The 15,214-nt window shown below is 52.1% G+C and overlaps 1 protein-coding gene and 2 non-coding genes across 4 annotated transcripts; all 3 read left to right on the top strand.

Annotated features, from left to right (window-relative positions):
* The first annotated feature begins 6,106 nt into the window (after positions 1–6,106).
* On the top strand, positions 6,107–15,214 carry LOC116510054 (40S ribosomal protein S11). Of its 2 annotated transcripts, none has more exons than XM_032219421.1 (5): positions 6,107–7,024; positions 12,201–12,332; positions 13,178–13,253; positions 14,069–14,198; positions 15,040–15,214. In XM_032219421.1, the coding sequence occupies exons 1-5, from the start codon at positions 6,107–6,109 to the stop codon at positions 15,161–15,163; spliced, it is 1,380 nt and encodes a 459-aa protein (XP_032075312.1). In that variant the 3' UTR covers positions 15,164–15,214. The 2 variants fall into 2 exon arrangements, with proteins under 2 accessions (XP_032075312.1, XP_032075313.1); XM_032219422.1 differs by lacking the exon at positions 6,107–7,024 and adding an exon at positions 11,935–12,036.
* On the top strand, positions 13,873–13,959 carry LOC116510848. Its single transcript, XR_004255683.1, has one exon. It is a non-coding gene; the product is annotated as a small nucleolar RNA SNORD35 (small nucleolar RNA).
* LOC116510849 lies at positions 14,624–14,718 on the top strand. The gene has a single exon (XR_004255684.1). It is a non-coding gene; the product is annotated as a small nucleolar RNA SNORD35 (small nucleolar RNA).

Raw genomic sequence — 15,214 nt, 5'->3', positions numbered from 1 at the left:
GATGCCTTGCTGTGTCCTCCGGGCTAATTCTAGGTGTCCCTCACAGAGTCTTTCCTTCTCAGGAGAACCTTCGAGAAGCACCCTCTGTAGTTCTGGGTGTCAGGTTTCCAGAAGGATATTGAGTGATTAGAAGACATTCGGAGAAGAGCAACAGAGATACTCAAAGGATCTTGAAGAAGATAGGCCCTGTGAGGAAGAGGATGGAGGAATAGACAATCCTGCGTCTGAGGGAAAGAGGATTGCACACAGACACAATAGCGACATTGTGAGCCTTTTAAAGAAGAGGTTGAACAGGCACCTCTTGTGGAAGCGAAATTGGTTTTCCAGCACACAACAAAGTTTTAAGCAGATGATTCTCATGGCCTTACTGGGGAAGCAGAGAAGGGCACTTTCTCCACCCATGTTTTAGAACTCTTATCTATTTGCTTTTTCTCCAGGAAGAACAGGGTGGAACTTGAAGTTCTTCTAGTCCAAGGGTCCACTCAAGCAGGAGATCCTAGATCAGGGGTGTCAAACGCAAGGCCCGGGGGTTGGATCCGGCCCATGGGATGCTGAGATCTGGCCCACGGTGCCTCTGCCAGCAGAAAACGGAGCTCGGGAGCTTGTTTTCACTGGCAGAGAGTTTGGGCCACCACAGGCACCCCCGACACGAGTGATGTTGAGCTGGCCATGCCTCCCCCTGCTGCCCCAGTCCAGTCTCTTTATAAAGGCCTCCAGTGATGGGGCACCCACAACTTCTGAAGTGACGGTTTATTGTTCTCACTGTCTTTAAGGGGCATAAGCACACCAGCCTTCCTACTGTCCCTGTCCTAATGTTCCCTTTTATTCGTATCCATTTCATGTATTCATAATCATGTCTATACTTATATCTGTTATTTAATTCATGCTTGACGAAATAAATAAATAAAAATAAACATTCAGCACACTGGGTTTCAATTGCAAGAAGGCAGATCCGGCTAAGTACTACCTGTTTCCCCAAAAATATTGTTACACAACAGAAGCCATGAGGTTACCAAAAATAAGGCCAAGCGCTTATTTCGGGGGTCAAAAGAAAATAAGACCCTGTCTTATTTTGGGGGAAACATGGTAGGAGAACATCCTGGCCCTGTGAGCAGCTGGACGATAGACGCCCCAGGGTGCTAAGTAGAGTTGGCTCCCCATGTTGGAGGCATGCAGCCTGCCTTCTCCAAGGATGAATTTGGATTTCTGCAGAGAGGGGGGGGGAGTTTGGGCTCAGCCATCCCTCTTCCCGCTAGAAAATGCTAGAAGAATCCTGGGTCTCCAAGAAGGGGTTCCCCATCTGACCCAGCTAATATATTCCTTGGGCTGCCCCCCCTCCCTCCCAGATCCCCCCTGGACCAATCAGGACCTCAGAGCCCCATCCACCTAACCTAAATATGAGGATCCTTTGCACCCACTTCATCCAGAAGTGGAGAATCCCTAAGCAGAAGCCGCTGGGGAAAGCAGAGTCCTCTCTTGCAAGATCTGCAGATTTACTCAAAGTTCCTTTTTAATCCCCCCCCCAGCCCTCCCCCGGCTGAAGTTAAACACCGCATTGAACTGACCCGTTGATTGTGGGGCTCCAGGGACAGAATCCTCAACCAACCAAAAGGCTCCCTGCACAGAATGGCCACATTCAGAGAAGAACTAAGCACGGTTGACCCTTCCCAGGCTGGGCATCTTGGACGGGGGCTTTGACTGACCTGCCGGAGGGACTCTCCAGGCACACAGACCTGAGCTTATAACGCTTCTCTTACCTTGTGGTGGCTGAGGGCGCTCAGGTATGTTTTATCCACTTCCACTTTCTCTCCCTTTCTTTCTTTTTTCCTTCCCTCCTTCCTCTTTCCCTCCCTCTTCCTTCCTTCCTTCCTTCTTTCTTTGTTTCTTTCTTTTTCTTTCTCTACGGCTGCCCATCTCAGTTGATGACTTTGGGCTGTATCTCTGTCCTATGTCAATCCATGGTGTACCCCAACATCTCCTGAGGGAGGCCCCAAAGGATCCCAGGAGACATCTTCTAAAACTTCTTTCTTCTTCAGAGGATTGAAGAAATATGTCTTTATACTTTCCCTCTTGGTCTTCTGCTCTAGAAAGTTCTACCACCCCATCTTAGACTTTAGGGTGAATTGGGAGGAGCTGGTACCAGGGCAATTTCCACCCCACTCCCACATCCAGGCCCCAGATCTCCAGGTAGCAGGAACCCCCCCCCCCCAGGATGGTTCTTCAGCTGCAGGAGACCCCCTACTTCTCCTGCAGAAGGCAGTCCTCCCCGGGGCTACTGATGACCTGTTTCCAAAGTTCCAATGATGGAGGAAGAAGAGATTCATTCGTTGCCTTTTAAGCTGATGGGTTGCTAAAACTCCTTTCATTAGTTGCAATGAAGAAGGAAGTCTAGAGTGTCTTTCTTAGAAAATAAAATGCTATTCTTTGACATTTTTATTTCTTTTCTGCACTTTCTATTGTTTGCTTTTATTCTTTTTGTTTGTTTGCATTAGTTTATATCCTTTTTATTGTAACGTTTAAAAAATTACACTGAAAATAGGAATTTAAGCAAGTCAGCCTAAGTACGGGGAAGGGCTTGCAATGAGCTGAGATCAGGGTGGGGGGCTGGGGGTGGGGAAGGGTTAATGATTGGCAGACCCTGCAACTCCTGGCTTTGGTTGGGAGGTGGGAGAGGTTCAAGGCCTGCAGTGGAAGGAGGGATGCCCTGAGTCAGGCTGGAGTAATAGATCTCTTTGGACAGGTTCAGGATCCGAAGAAGGAGAGAGAGTCACAGGGAGCATCCAAGAGGAATGCAGACGAACCTAAATCAGTTCCACTAGCTAAGGGGCTGCCCCAAAGAAGAGAGGAGGCTCTGCCTATTCTCCAAAGGCCCTGAAGGCAGGAGAAGAAGAAGCAATGGGTGGAAACTAATCAAGGGGAGAAGCAACCTGGAACTAAGGAGGAATTTCCTGACAGGGAGGGCAATTCACCAGTGGAACGGATTGCCTCCCTCCAGACGTTTTGGGGGCTCTATCGGTGGAGGTTTTCAAGAAGAAACTGGGCTACCATTTGACTGGAATGGTGTAGGGTTTCCTACCTGAGCAGGGGGTTGGACTAGAAGACCTCCAAGGTCCCTTCCAACTCTGTTATTCTGTGAAGACCTCCAAGGTTCCTCCTCCTCCTGTGTATTCTGTGGGGATGGGCACTCTTTTGGGGTGTGCGAGGCTCCTTCTGCTTTCAGTGGTAAAGCAAGACGTATAGTGAGATTTGGACATTAAGTGTGAAACCTACTGGGTCAGGCTGGACAGCCTCTTAGAGCCCCTTTACTTCTATATTAAAACCACATAGGCAGAGTTGGAGCTTGCAAAAGAAGAGGAAGCCAGTGCCTAACCACAGGATGTCCTTATGACAAAACCTATGTCAAAAGTCCAAGGTTCAATTAAAGTTCGTTAATGACACGTACTCCATAAACAAAAGGAGAAGTAAGACCCCCATCTCCTTATGAGGCTTCTCTCCTCAAGGTAACCACTAAGAAATGAGTTAAGTGTATCCGTGTTGCAATGCTTTTGAGAACGTATAAGAACACATGCTTCCATAATGAAGGGTGTTCAGAACTTGCGATGCTAGCCATGGGCTCGCTTTCTGAACCTGGCTGCCAAATAAACTTTTCCTGCATCCTGAGAAGTCTAACGCCTGTCATTTTCTGCAACAGTGGGGTCTCCCCATTGGAGTTTTACCACAGTTCCTTCTTAGAAGGCTCTGGGGGTCAGAGGGCGGCCAGAGCCCCCCGCAGAGCCCTGAGCCTCCCAAAGGCCCTGCGTTGCAGGTGGCCCATCCCAGACCAGGGAGGGAGGGAGGGAGGGGGCACACAGCAGCAGCCCAGAGGACAGGAGCCCATCCCTCCTCCCTGGCGATCTGGTGCCCAAGGGAAGGGCAGGGAGAACGGTGGCTCAGCGGTCGATCCGGAGAGGAGCCTCCAAGGAGGTGCCTGGGTCCTGAGGCTCTCCGAGCATGGTGCGTCTCCGATGGGGGCAACACACATAAATAAATGCTCCTCCCTCCCTTCTCGGCTTCTGGCCCTCCAGCCTTCAGAGGACGGACCCTGCTGGAGGAGCCTGAAGGAGCAGCTCATCCTTCCAGCCATTGCTTGGGGCAGGCAGGAAGCGGGGTGAGTGAGGCCGTGTGTGTGTGTGTGTGTGTGTGTGTTTGTGGGGTGTGTGTGTTCCAGTAACGTGTCCCAGAGTGCTGGGTGCAGAGCTACAGACTGGCCAGGCTTCAGTGGGGGAGGGGGGGTTAGTTCATAGGAGAAACTGGTGTGAATCTCTGTTGCCCTCCTCTCCCCTGAAGCCCCCCCTTCCAAGGCTGGTTTTCCAGACTTCCTTCCCCCTCTTGAACTGACACCTCTAAATGCCCTCAAGCTGTCAGCTTTGAAGCAGCTGCAGTCAGTCCTTGGAGGAAACAAAGTTTGCTATTGCCCACTGCCCTTCCGTTTTGTTTTATATCCTGTGGCTCTTCCATGGGTCTTAAATATGGGTAGTCCTCAGCTTATGACCACAACTGCGCCCCAAATTTATGTTGCTAAATAAGATGTTTGTGAAGTGAATTTTGCCCCGTTTTGCAACCTTTCTCATCACAGTTATTAAGTGAATCACTCCAGTTGTAAAGTCAGTCAAACAGTAGTCACACTGTGAATCTGGCTCCCCCGTTGACGTTGCTTGTCGGAAGGTTGCAAGAGAGGACCAGGTGAGCCCTGGACACTGTGACCGTCATAAATACGAGTCACCTCCCAAGCATCTGGACTTTGGTCACGTGACCACGGGGATGCTGCAAGGGTTGTGTGGAAACCTGTCACTTTTTTCAGTGCTGTGATAACTTTGAACAGACGGTTGTCAGTCGAGAACTAGGTTTAAAGCGGGCGTAAAGACGGGGGCTGCTGCCTCCACATTCCTGCTGTCCAGAAAGCAATGCAGGGGCCATACAGGAGAGGCTGCCCACGGATGCCATGGGGCAGAGCGTAGGGCTTCTCTATACTGCCAGGGGGCCCTAACACCTCCCCCCCCAACCCTTCGTGCAGAGCAGGGGCACCCAAGGCGTTGTGTGTTTCCACTCTCGGACCCTGAGAGCACATTCCCTCCCCCTCCCCGCCCCCAGCATTTGGGACCACCTGAGGAAGAAGAATTTAAAACCCTGGGTGGGGGAACCTCTCCTTCTGTAAATCAAAGATGCAGCTTCTTTAGATTGTGGGGATTTTTTTGGCGGGGGGGCTCACATAATTTTCGGAAATACCCCCCCCCATTAGAAGTCATTATGATCCACGAAAAGGCCGGCTGAGGTTGCTGTGAAGCCCACCTGAAAGGGCCTCTTTGGAGAGAAAGCCATCAGAGGCCAACCTGAGGGATAACCAGCAGGGGGGAGCGATGACGATGACTTGGGGACCGGAGGCAAAAATGTGTGACGAACGGCTGCAGGAATTGGGGGTGTCCAGTCTAACGAAGGATCGGGGTGTCAGGACAGCAGCCTTCCGGTATTTGAGGGGCTGCCCCAGAGAAGAGGGGAGGGGGCCACCTATTCTCCAGAGCCCCGGAAGGCTGCATAAGAAGCAACGGGTGGAGATCCATTAGAGACCTAAAGTTAAGGAGAAATTCCCTGTTGATGAGTGGAATGGCTGGATGTCTATGGAGCTTCTGGTGGTCCCAAAGGTGCCTCTTCTTCAAAAGGCAACTGGGCGTTACGGAGGGTTTTTTCCCTCTGAAAATGTTTTGCTTCTCATCCAAGAGAGGCTCAGAACCAGAACCGAAGAAGCCCTTCCAAAGAAAAATAACCCAAGAAAGTCCAGTTGCCTCTTGGAAAACAGCACCAGGGGGACGAGGGGAGTCGGCTGCCTCCAACACCGGAACTTCCCCAAAGTAGCCTTTGCAAGCCTTTGCCTGGGATGGGGTAGGGTCTCCTGCCTTGGGAAGGGGTTGGACTAGAAGCCCTCCAAGGCCCCTTCCAACCATTGTTCCGTAGTCTGATGTGGCAGGTGGGTGCAGCAAAGTTCACCCCCTCCTGCTTTGTGGTTCTCCCTCCCTGCAGCAGATGACGAAGCGGTCTGTGGATCCAGCGTGCACCAGGCCTCCCAGGGGCCATGTTTCCGCTTAACGGGAGCCATGGCACCGCCTCCTCCTCCTTCATCCTGCTGGGGATTCCCGGCCTGGAAGCCTTTTACCACTGGATCTCCATCCCTCTCTCCTCCATCTACCTTGTGACGCTGCTGGGGAACAGCACCATGTTGTACGTGATCACCACGGAGCAGAGACTCCACAAGCCCATGTACCTCTTCCTCTGCATGCTGGCCGCCATAGACCTGGTCGTGTCCAATGCCACCCTGCCCAAGATGCTCTGCATCGTCTGGTTCCGAGCGGGAGAAATCAGTTCCGCGGGCTGCCTGGCCCAGATGTTCTTCATCCACGCCTTGACGGTCATGGAGTCCAGCGTGTTGGTGGCCATGGCCTTTGACCGTTTCGTGGCCATCTGCAACCCCCTCAGATACGATTCCATCCTGACCACCGCCCTGCTGACCAAGATTGGCATCTTAGTGGTCGTGAGAGGCACCGTCTTCATCGCCCCGATCCCCATCTTAGCGGCACGCCTTCCCTACTGCAAGACCAACCTCATCCCTCACACCTATTGTGAGCATATGGCAGTTGTGAAAATGGCTTGCTCAAGCATCCTGGCCAACGTGGTCTACGGGCTTCTGGTGGCACTGCTGGTGGTTGGGGCTGATCTGCTGTTTATCACCTTCTCCTACTGCATGATTACCAGGGCAGTCCTGGCCCTGCCCTCACGAGACGCCCGCTACAAAGCCTTCAGCACCTGTACCGCTCACGTGGTGGTCATCCTGGTGTCCTACACGCCGGCGCTCTTCACCATCCTGACCCACAGATTTGGCCATCATGTGCTACCCCACGTGCACATTCTCCTGGCCAACTTCTACCTCCTCTTCCCTCCCATGCTGAACCCCATTGTCTACGGAGTGAAGACCAAGGAGATCAGAGACCAAGTGGTCACCATTGTCCTTAGGAGGAAGGGCCTTTCATAAAGGACTTCACGACGTTTTGCACAAGAGTCACTTCTTGAGATGGGCGAATATAGAAATCAAATCAAGCCCATTCAATATTGTAACTCCATAAACCATTTAAACATTTATTTATAGATCAATTTTAGAGACCACCCATCTCCTTCCTAGAGCAATTCTGGGTGATATACAGATAGATACAAAAGCAAAGATATGCATGAATATAAAAACAGTTAAAAATAAGAATATATTTTGTCTGCTTAGCATGAACTTCACCCACACAACAACCATAGCCGATCCATCATTGCTTTTGAAATGAAAAGGACCAGGAAAATAACCACTTTAAAGATGATTAAGTGGCTTAGCAGAAAATCCCATCTTTTTATCTAGTTCCTGGTTAGTTTTAATATTGTAATTCTTAATATTGAAGGCTTTTCATCTTTTAAGGTTCATTTTGGATTGTTTTTATATTGCTGAGAGCCGCCCGGAGTTGTTTTGACAGTGAGATGGGAGGCATATGAATTTAAGAAATAAACAAGACTGTAAGGCAGGGCTGCCCAACCTTATCAACTTTCTTTTTATTTAAGAGTTTATACATTTTCATTTAACACATATAACTGCTTTGTGAACAGTGTATTGTCTGGGTCAATTTGCTTGCATTGTAATACTTTCCCCACTCCCAATTTCTACCTCTATTATCCAACTGTTTGTAAAATAAGTCCCATGTTGGAAAATATTCTGTATCTTCTTTATCTTTTATCGTTAGTGTCAGTCTATCCATTTCTGCACAACCTAATATTTTTTTTAATTACATCCATCTTCTCTCCTTTCCTCATTTTTCCAATCCTGTGCATATACGATCATTGCTGCTGTCACACTGCAAATCATGTAGTAATCAATACAAATCCCCCTTACCATACTGGCATTATACCTAAAAACAATATTTCTGGCTTATAATTATATGCAACTTTTCCATTTTTTCTATGTATGTATTTTTGTCCAATAGTTGTGGACCAGTGGTGGGATTCTGTTTTTTTTTACCACCGGTTCTGTGGGCGTGGCTTGGTGGGCGTGGCAGGGGAAGGATGCTGCAAAATCCCCATTCCTTCCCCACTCTGGGGCCAGCCAAAGGCGGCATTTACCAGTTCTTCTAACTACCCAAAATTTCCGCTACCGGAAACCCCCCAGAATCTGTCAGAAGTGGCTGAATAGCACCTCTGTTGCGGACACCACATGTGGATAAGCAGGGGTCCGATTTCATTTACAGCAATTGGCCGACCTGTTTTTAAACATCTTTGCTCATCTTGGCACGGTGGAAAGCGCCACCTATGAAACATTTTGCATACGTTTGTCAACTTTTTTTTAAAAAGACCTGTGGATTTGAAGTCTGTAGAGATTCTCCGTCCTCCTGGTCGTGGTTGTCCCAAAGGGGCTTTTTTCAGGAGGAAGCAGGACTTTTTTCTTTTAAAGACCTTTCGCTTCTCATCCAAGAAGCTTCTTCCGCTCTGAAAGAAGGATGAGGAATGGAAGGTCACAGAGGAACCTCCAAGGGGCCTCAAGGACCCTCTGAAAGGACGCAAAGGACCAGCCGTCTGCAAGGAGAGTCAACCTCTCCGTTCCCCACCGTCCGCTCAGAGCTGGAGAAGCTTCTGGGATGAGAAGCGAAACCTCTTCAAAAGAAAAAAACCAGAAAATCCAGTTGCGGCCTGAGAGAAAAGCCCCTTCGGGACCACCTGTTGAACCCCCAGAATCCCCCAGCCAGCAGGGCTTCTCCAGGGGATGATGGGGGGGTTGAAGCCCCCAAAAGTCTCCCACGAACAGCCCCCCCCCTCAGCTTGTGTGTTTTGAAAATGACACCCAGGAGCCAAACGGGCTTGAGAAAACTTCCTCTTCGGAAACTTATTGCGGTTGTCAACGCAGGTTTTGCACTGAAAAAAGCCCCCCCCCGGGGAAAGTGGGGAGGGGGCGCTGGGCCCAAAGAGGCGCGGGGGGGGGCTGCGGGGGTCTCCGGCGCAGGAGTTCCAGGCCTCCCGAGGCCCGCCTCTCCATCCCCGGGGCGGATCCCCGTCCCAAGGAGGGAAGTCGGGCACCGAGCGGTTCTGCGGAGACGCTCCGACCGCCCGAGGGAGGCCAACCGGCCGTCGGAGCGGCTCTTCCCCTCGGGGGCCTGTCAGGACAGCAGCCATCTTGCCGCCTCTCCGGGCCAATGAGAGGGCCTCGTGGTCAGAGGAAGGCCCGCCTCTTCCTCCTCACTTGCCGTATATTGACCGGACTACGGCTACCACTTCGGGGGCTGCAGGCCAAGGCCTTCAGGTGTGACAGTCTCGGTGTGCCCCCTTCTTCTTCTTCTTCTCCTCCCTTCCTCCCTTCTTCTTCTTCTCCTCCCTTCCTCTTCTCCTCCCTTCCTCCCTTCTTCTTCTTCTTCTCCTCCTCCTTCTTCTCCTCCTCCCTTCCTCTTCTCCTCCCTTCCTCCTTCTTCTCCTCTCTTCCTCCCTTCCTCTTCTTCTTCTCCTCCCTTCCTCTTCTCCTCCCTTCCTCCCTTCTTCTTCTTCTCCTCCTCCTTCTTCTCTCTTCCTCCCTTCCTCTTCTCCTCCCTTCCTCCCTTCTTCTCCTCCCTTCCTCTTCTCCTCCCTTCCTCCTTCTTCTCCTCTCTTCCTCCCTTCCTCTTCTTCTCCTCCCTTCCTCTTCTCCTCCCTTCCTCCCTTCTTCTTCTCCTCCCTTCCTCTTCTCCTCCCTTCCTCCCTTCTTCTTCTCCTCCCTTCCTCTTCTTCTCCTCCTCCTTCTTCTCCTCTCTTCCTCCCTTCTTCTTCTTCTCCTCCCTTCCTCTTCTCCTCCCTTCTTCTTCTCCTCCCTTCCTCCCTTCTTCTTCTTCTCCTCCTCTCCTTCTTCTCCTCTCTTCCTCCCTTCTTCTTCTTCTTCTCCTCCCTTCCTCCCTTCTTCTTCTTCTCCTCCTCCTTCTCCTCTCTTTCTCCCTTCTTCTTCTTCTCCTCCCTTCCTCTTCTCCTCCCTTCCTCCCTTCCTCTTCTTCTCCTCCTCCCTTCCTCTTCTCCTCCCTTCCTCCCTTCTTCTTCTCCTCCCTTCCTCTTCTTCTCCTCCTCCTTCTTCTCCTCTCTTCCTCCCTTCTTCTTCTTCTTCTCCTCCCTTCCTCTTCTCCTCCCTTCTTCTTCTCCTCCCTTCCTCCCTTCTTCTTCTTCTCCTCCTCCTCCTTCTCCTCTCTTCCTCCCTTCTTCTTCTTCTTCTTCTCCTCCCTTCCTCTTCTCCTCCCTTCCTCCCTTCCTCTTCTCCTCCCTTCCTCCCTTCTTCTCCTCCTCCTCCTCCTTCTCCTCTCTTCCTCCCTTCTTCTTCTCCTCCCTTCCTCTTCTCCTCTCTTCCTCCCTTCTTCTTCTTCTTCTCCTCCTCCCTTCTTCTTCTCCTCCCTTCCTCCCTTCTTCTTCTTCTCCTCTCCTTCTTCTCCTCTCTTCCTCCCTTCTTCTTCTTCTTCTCCTCCCTTCCTCCCTTCTTCTCCTCCTCCTCCTCCTTCTCCTCTCTTCCTCCCTTCTTCTTCTCCTCCCTTCTTCTTCTTTTCCTCCCTTCCTCCCTTCTTCTTCTTCTTCTCCTCCTCCCTTCTTCTTCTCCTCCCTTCCTCCCTTCTTCTTCTTCTCCTCTCCTTCTCCTCTCTTCCTCCCTTCCTCCCTTCTTCTCCTCCCTTCCTCCCTTCTTCTTCTCCTCCCTTCTTCTTCTTTTCCTCCCTTCCTCCCTTCTTCTCCTCCTCCTCCTCCTTCTCCTCTCTTCCTCCCTTCTTCTCCTCCTCCCTTCCTCTTCTCCTCTCTTCCTCCCTTCTTCTTCTTCTTCTCCTCCTCCCTTCTTCTTCTCCTCCCTTCCTCCCTTCTTCTTCTTCTCCTCTCCTTCTTCTCCTCTCTTCCTCCCTTCCTCCCTTCTTCTCCTCCCTTCCTCCCTTCTTCTTCTCCTCCCTTCTTCTTCTTTTCCTCCCTTCCTCCCTTCTTCTCCTCCTCCTCCTCCTTCTCCTCTCTTCCTCCCTTCTTCTTCTCCTCCCTTCCTCTTCTCCTCTCTTCCTCCCTTCTTCTTCTTCTCCTCCTCCCTTCTTCTTCTCCTCCCTTCCTCCCTTCTTCTTCTTCTCCTCTCCTTCTTCTCCTCTCTTCCTCCCTTCTTCTTCTTCTTCTCCTCCCTTCCTCCCTTCTTCTCCTCCTCCTCCTCCTTCTCCTCTCTTCCTCCCTTCTTCTTCTCCTCCTCTCCTTCTTCTCCTCTCTTCCTCCCTTCTTCTTCTTCTTCTCCTCCTCCCTTCTTCTTCTCCTCCCTTCCTCCCTTCTTCTTCTTCTCCTCTCCTTCTTCTCCTCTCTTCCTCCCTTCTTCTTCTTCTTCTCCTCCCTTCCTCCCTTCTTCTCCTCCTCCTCCTCCTTCTCCTCTCTTCCTCCCTTCTTCTTCTCCTCCTCTCCTTCTTCTCCTCTCTTCCTCCCTTCTTCTTCTTCTTCTCCTCCTCTCCTTCTTCTCCTCTCTTCCTCCCTTCCTCCCTTCTTCTCCTCCCTTCCTCCCTTCTTCTTCTTCTCCTCCTCCCTTCTTCTTCTTCTCCTCTCCTTCTTCTCCTCTCTTCCTCCCTTCCTCCCTTCTTCTCCTCCCTTCCTCCCTTCTTCTTCTCCTCCCTTCTTCTTCTTTTCCTCCCTTCTTCCCTTCTTCTTCTTCTCCTTCTCCTTCTCCTTCTTCTCCCTCCCCAGCCACCCGCGCCTCCTCCGGGCGATCGTTCTGGGCCGCTCTCCCCGCAGAGGAATTCTGGGAGTTGAAGTCCACATGTCCTTCTCGGTTGAAGAGGCTCTCCTTGCCCCGCCCCCAGGATCTTGGAGACACGCCCCCTCCCGTCTCCAGGCCAATGGCCGCGAGCGGAGCTCCGAACGGCCGGCGGAAGAGGCGAGCCGCTTGCGTCACTTCCCCCAGCCGAGATAAACCTCCCGGCGTGCCGCGCGCGCGGCCTCTTTTCGTTCCGCGCTGCCAAGATGGCGGACACGCAGGTGGGTCCCTCGCGGGCCGCGCTTCGGCCTGGGGATTTGGGGGGATTTGGGGGCCGGTCTTTGGGCTTCGGCCTGGGGATTTGGGGCCGGGCTGCGAGGGCCGGGAATGTCGGGCAGCGGGGCGGTGGCGGCTCCCGGCTAAGCGCGCTGTGGTTCCCCTGCAGACGGAGCGGGCCTACCAGAAGCAGCCCACCATCTTCCAGAACAAGAAGCGGGTGCTGCTGGGCGACGCCGGCAAGGAGAAGCTGCCCCGCTACTACAAGAACATCGGCCTGGGCTTCAAGACCCCCAAGGAGGTGCCCGCGGGGCGGGGGGGGGAGGGCGGGGTGACTCCGGCCGTCTCGTCTCTGCCTCCCGTGGGGCGAAAACCCGACGGTTATAGCAATAGCAGTTAGACTTATACACCGCTTCATAGGGCTTTCAGCCCTCTCTAAGCGGTTTACAGAGTAAGCATATCGCCCCCAACAACAATCCGGGTCCTCATTTCACCCACCTCGGAAGGATGGAAGCCTGAGTCAACCCTGAGCCTTGGATGGATAGATAATAGATTAGATTAGATTAGATTAGATTAGATTAGATTAGATAGATAGATAGATAGATAGATCAATAGCAATAGCAGTTAGACTTATATACCACTTCCTAGGGCTTCCAGCCCTCTCTAAGCGGTTTACAGAGTCAGCATATCGCCCCCAACAACAATCTGGGTCCTCATTTTACTCACCTCAGAAGGATGGAAGGCTGAGTCAACCCTGAGCCTTGGATGGATAGATAATAGATTAGATTAGATTAGATTAGATTAGATTAGATAGATAGATAGATAGATAGATAGATCAATAGCAATAGCAGTTAGACTTATATACCACTTCCTAGGGCTTTCAGCCCTCTCTAAGCGGTTTACAGAGTAAGCATATCGCCCCCAACAACAATCCGGGTCCTCATTTCACCCACCTCGGAAGGATGGAAGGCTGAGTCAACCCTGAGCCGGTGAGATTTGAACCGCCGAACTGCAGATAACAGTCAGCTGAAGTGGCCTGCAGTGCTGCATTTAACCACTGCGCCACCTCCGCTCTTACAAAAGAGCAAAAGTAACCGTTTCACATTTTATAAAAGAGTAAATATCATTTCCATCATTCTCTCCCAGGCCATCGAGGGCTCCTACATCGACAAGAAGTGCCCCTTCACCGGCAACGTCTCCATCCGGGGCCGCATCCTCTCCGGTAGGCAAGGGAGGGAGTGGCACCACGCGCGGCCCTGCAAAGACCCCCCCCCCCCTGTATTCTGCCCCCTGTTTCCTCTTCCTCCTGGGAGGGTTGGGGGCCTTGTGGAGACTCTCTACCATCCAGATCCTGGTTGTCCCGAAAATGCTTTCCCCCTCCAAAAAAGGTGGAAGGATTTATAGTTTAGTTTGTTATCATTACATCTTGTACTACAAAATTAAATGCGATCGTTAAGGAATCATTAAGCACAAGATCTAAGGGTGGCTGGCTGGCTTCCTCATTGACTTGACTTATGGGAAGCTGGCAGTGAAGATCGCAAGCAGTGATGATGTGACTGTGGGAAGCTGTGACCATTGGAGCTGTGTGCCAGTTTATCTGGGTCCTCAGGGTCCCCTGAATCAGAGAGAGATTCTGACCCCCAAGCAGCCTCAACGATTTACCACAGCTAACTTCCATTCCATTCCCCACCATTCAGCCAGAGCTGAAGAAGCTTCTTGGATGAGAAGCGTTTTCTAAGGGGAAGACAAAGTCCATTTACCTTTTGGAAAAAGCCCTTTGGGACACCCTGGAGGGTTACCAGACTCTGCTTAGGCTCCCCCCCCATCCCGGAGGTAGCTGTGGCAAGGGATGCTTTTCTCACGATGGTCTGCGGAGCCCCTGAGTGGGTGCTGTCGACGCTGCCCTTTGGCACGACTGATGCCCTGTCTAGCCTCGGGGGGGGGGGGCTTCCTGTCCCACCCTGAAGCCCCGGATGGGCCTCTGTGGGGCTGGTGACCTTCACTGGACTTTCCTCTTTCCTCCCCCCCCCCTCCCAGGGGTGGTCACCAAGATGAAGATGCAGCGCACCATCGTCATCCGCAGAGACTACCTGCACTACATCCGCAAATACAACCGCTTTGAGAAGCGGCACAAGAACATGTCAGTGCACCTGTCTCCCTGCTTCAGGTAAGGAAGGGCCGGGAGAGGCTCCCGGGGGGCTTGCAACGGGGGCTGGGGACCCGGTTGCCTTGTGGGGGTCCTTGCAAAGGCGGCCCAGGGTAGCCTCTCCCGGGTCGGGTGGCATAATCAGCACCCCCCCCCCACCCCTTTGGTCCCGTAGGCAGAAAGACGGAAATGGTTACGCTTTGAGAGACGTTGCAAGACTTGGAGCCCAGGCAGCGTGACACCCCCCCCCACCCCCCCCGCCGTGGAAGTTGGCAATGGCAGCCTGCGATTTTTCTGACATCCCCTTTTGCAGCTTTAAGGCTGGTGGACTTCTGCTCCCAGAATTCCCTAGCCAGCTATGGCTGGTGGGGAATTCTGGGAGTTGAAGTTCACGGGTCTTAAAAGTTGCCCGGGGTGGACAGCTCTGGCCTACAGCACAAGCCCTTTGGTGATGATGTATAATCTCACGATGGTCTGCAGAGCCCTAGAGTGAACGGGGCATTGCTGAAAAGGCCAGTCTGGCACTCACTGAACCAAAGAGCTTGCTCTGCTTTGGCTGATCACAGCCCCCAAAGGTCTGGCAAGCCTAGCATATAATGCACAAAGGGGTTGGCCTTGCCTCTCGCCCTGCGTTGGGGATGAGTGGTGGGTCTTAGTTCTTTCGTGACAATGCAATGAGTCTAAACTGATGGCACCTTTATCCCCACCTTCTAGCTCAGCCTCTTCAGCACCATGAGCTGCATTTGACTTGCAGGCAGCTGCTTTCAGGTTGGGCAGCCTGAGCTGCTTACAAGCACACGTCCATATATCCTCTTGGCGAGTCTAAAGCTCTTTCTTCTTCTTCTTCTGCTCCCCCTCCTAGGGATGTGCAGATTGGGGATATTGTGACGGTGGGAGAGTGTCGCCCCCTCAGCAAGACTGTCCGGTTCAACGTCCTCAAGGTGACCAAGGCTGCTGGCACCAAGAAACAGTTCCAGAAGTTTTAAAAGACTATTTGTACTTTCTTTGTATCAATAAACAAGCCGGTGTGATTTGAA

The sequence above is a fragment of the Thamnophis elegans genome, chromosome 6 (genome assembly GCF_009769535.1).
Source record: "Thamnophis elegans isolate rThaEle1 chromosome 6, rThaEle1.pri, whole genome shotgun sequence".
Taxonomy (NCBI): Eukaryota; Metazoa; Chordata; class Lepidosauria; order Squamata; family Colubridae; genus Thamnophis; species Thamnophis elegans.
This window is presented reverse-complemented; position numbering and strand designations above follow the sequence as displayed.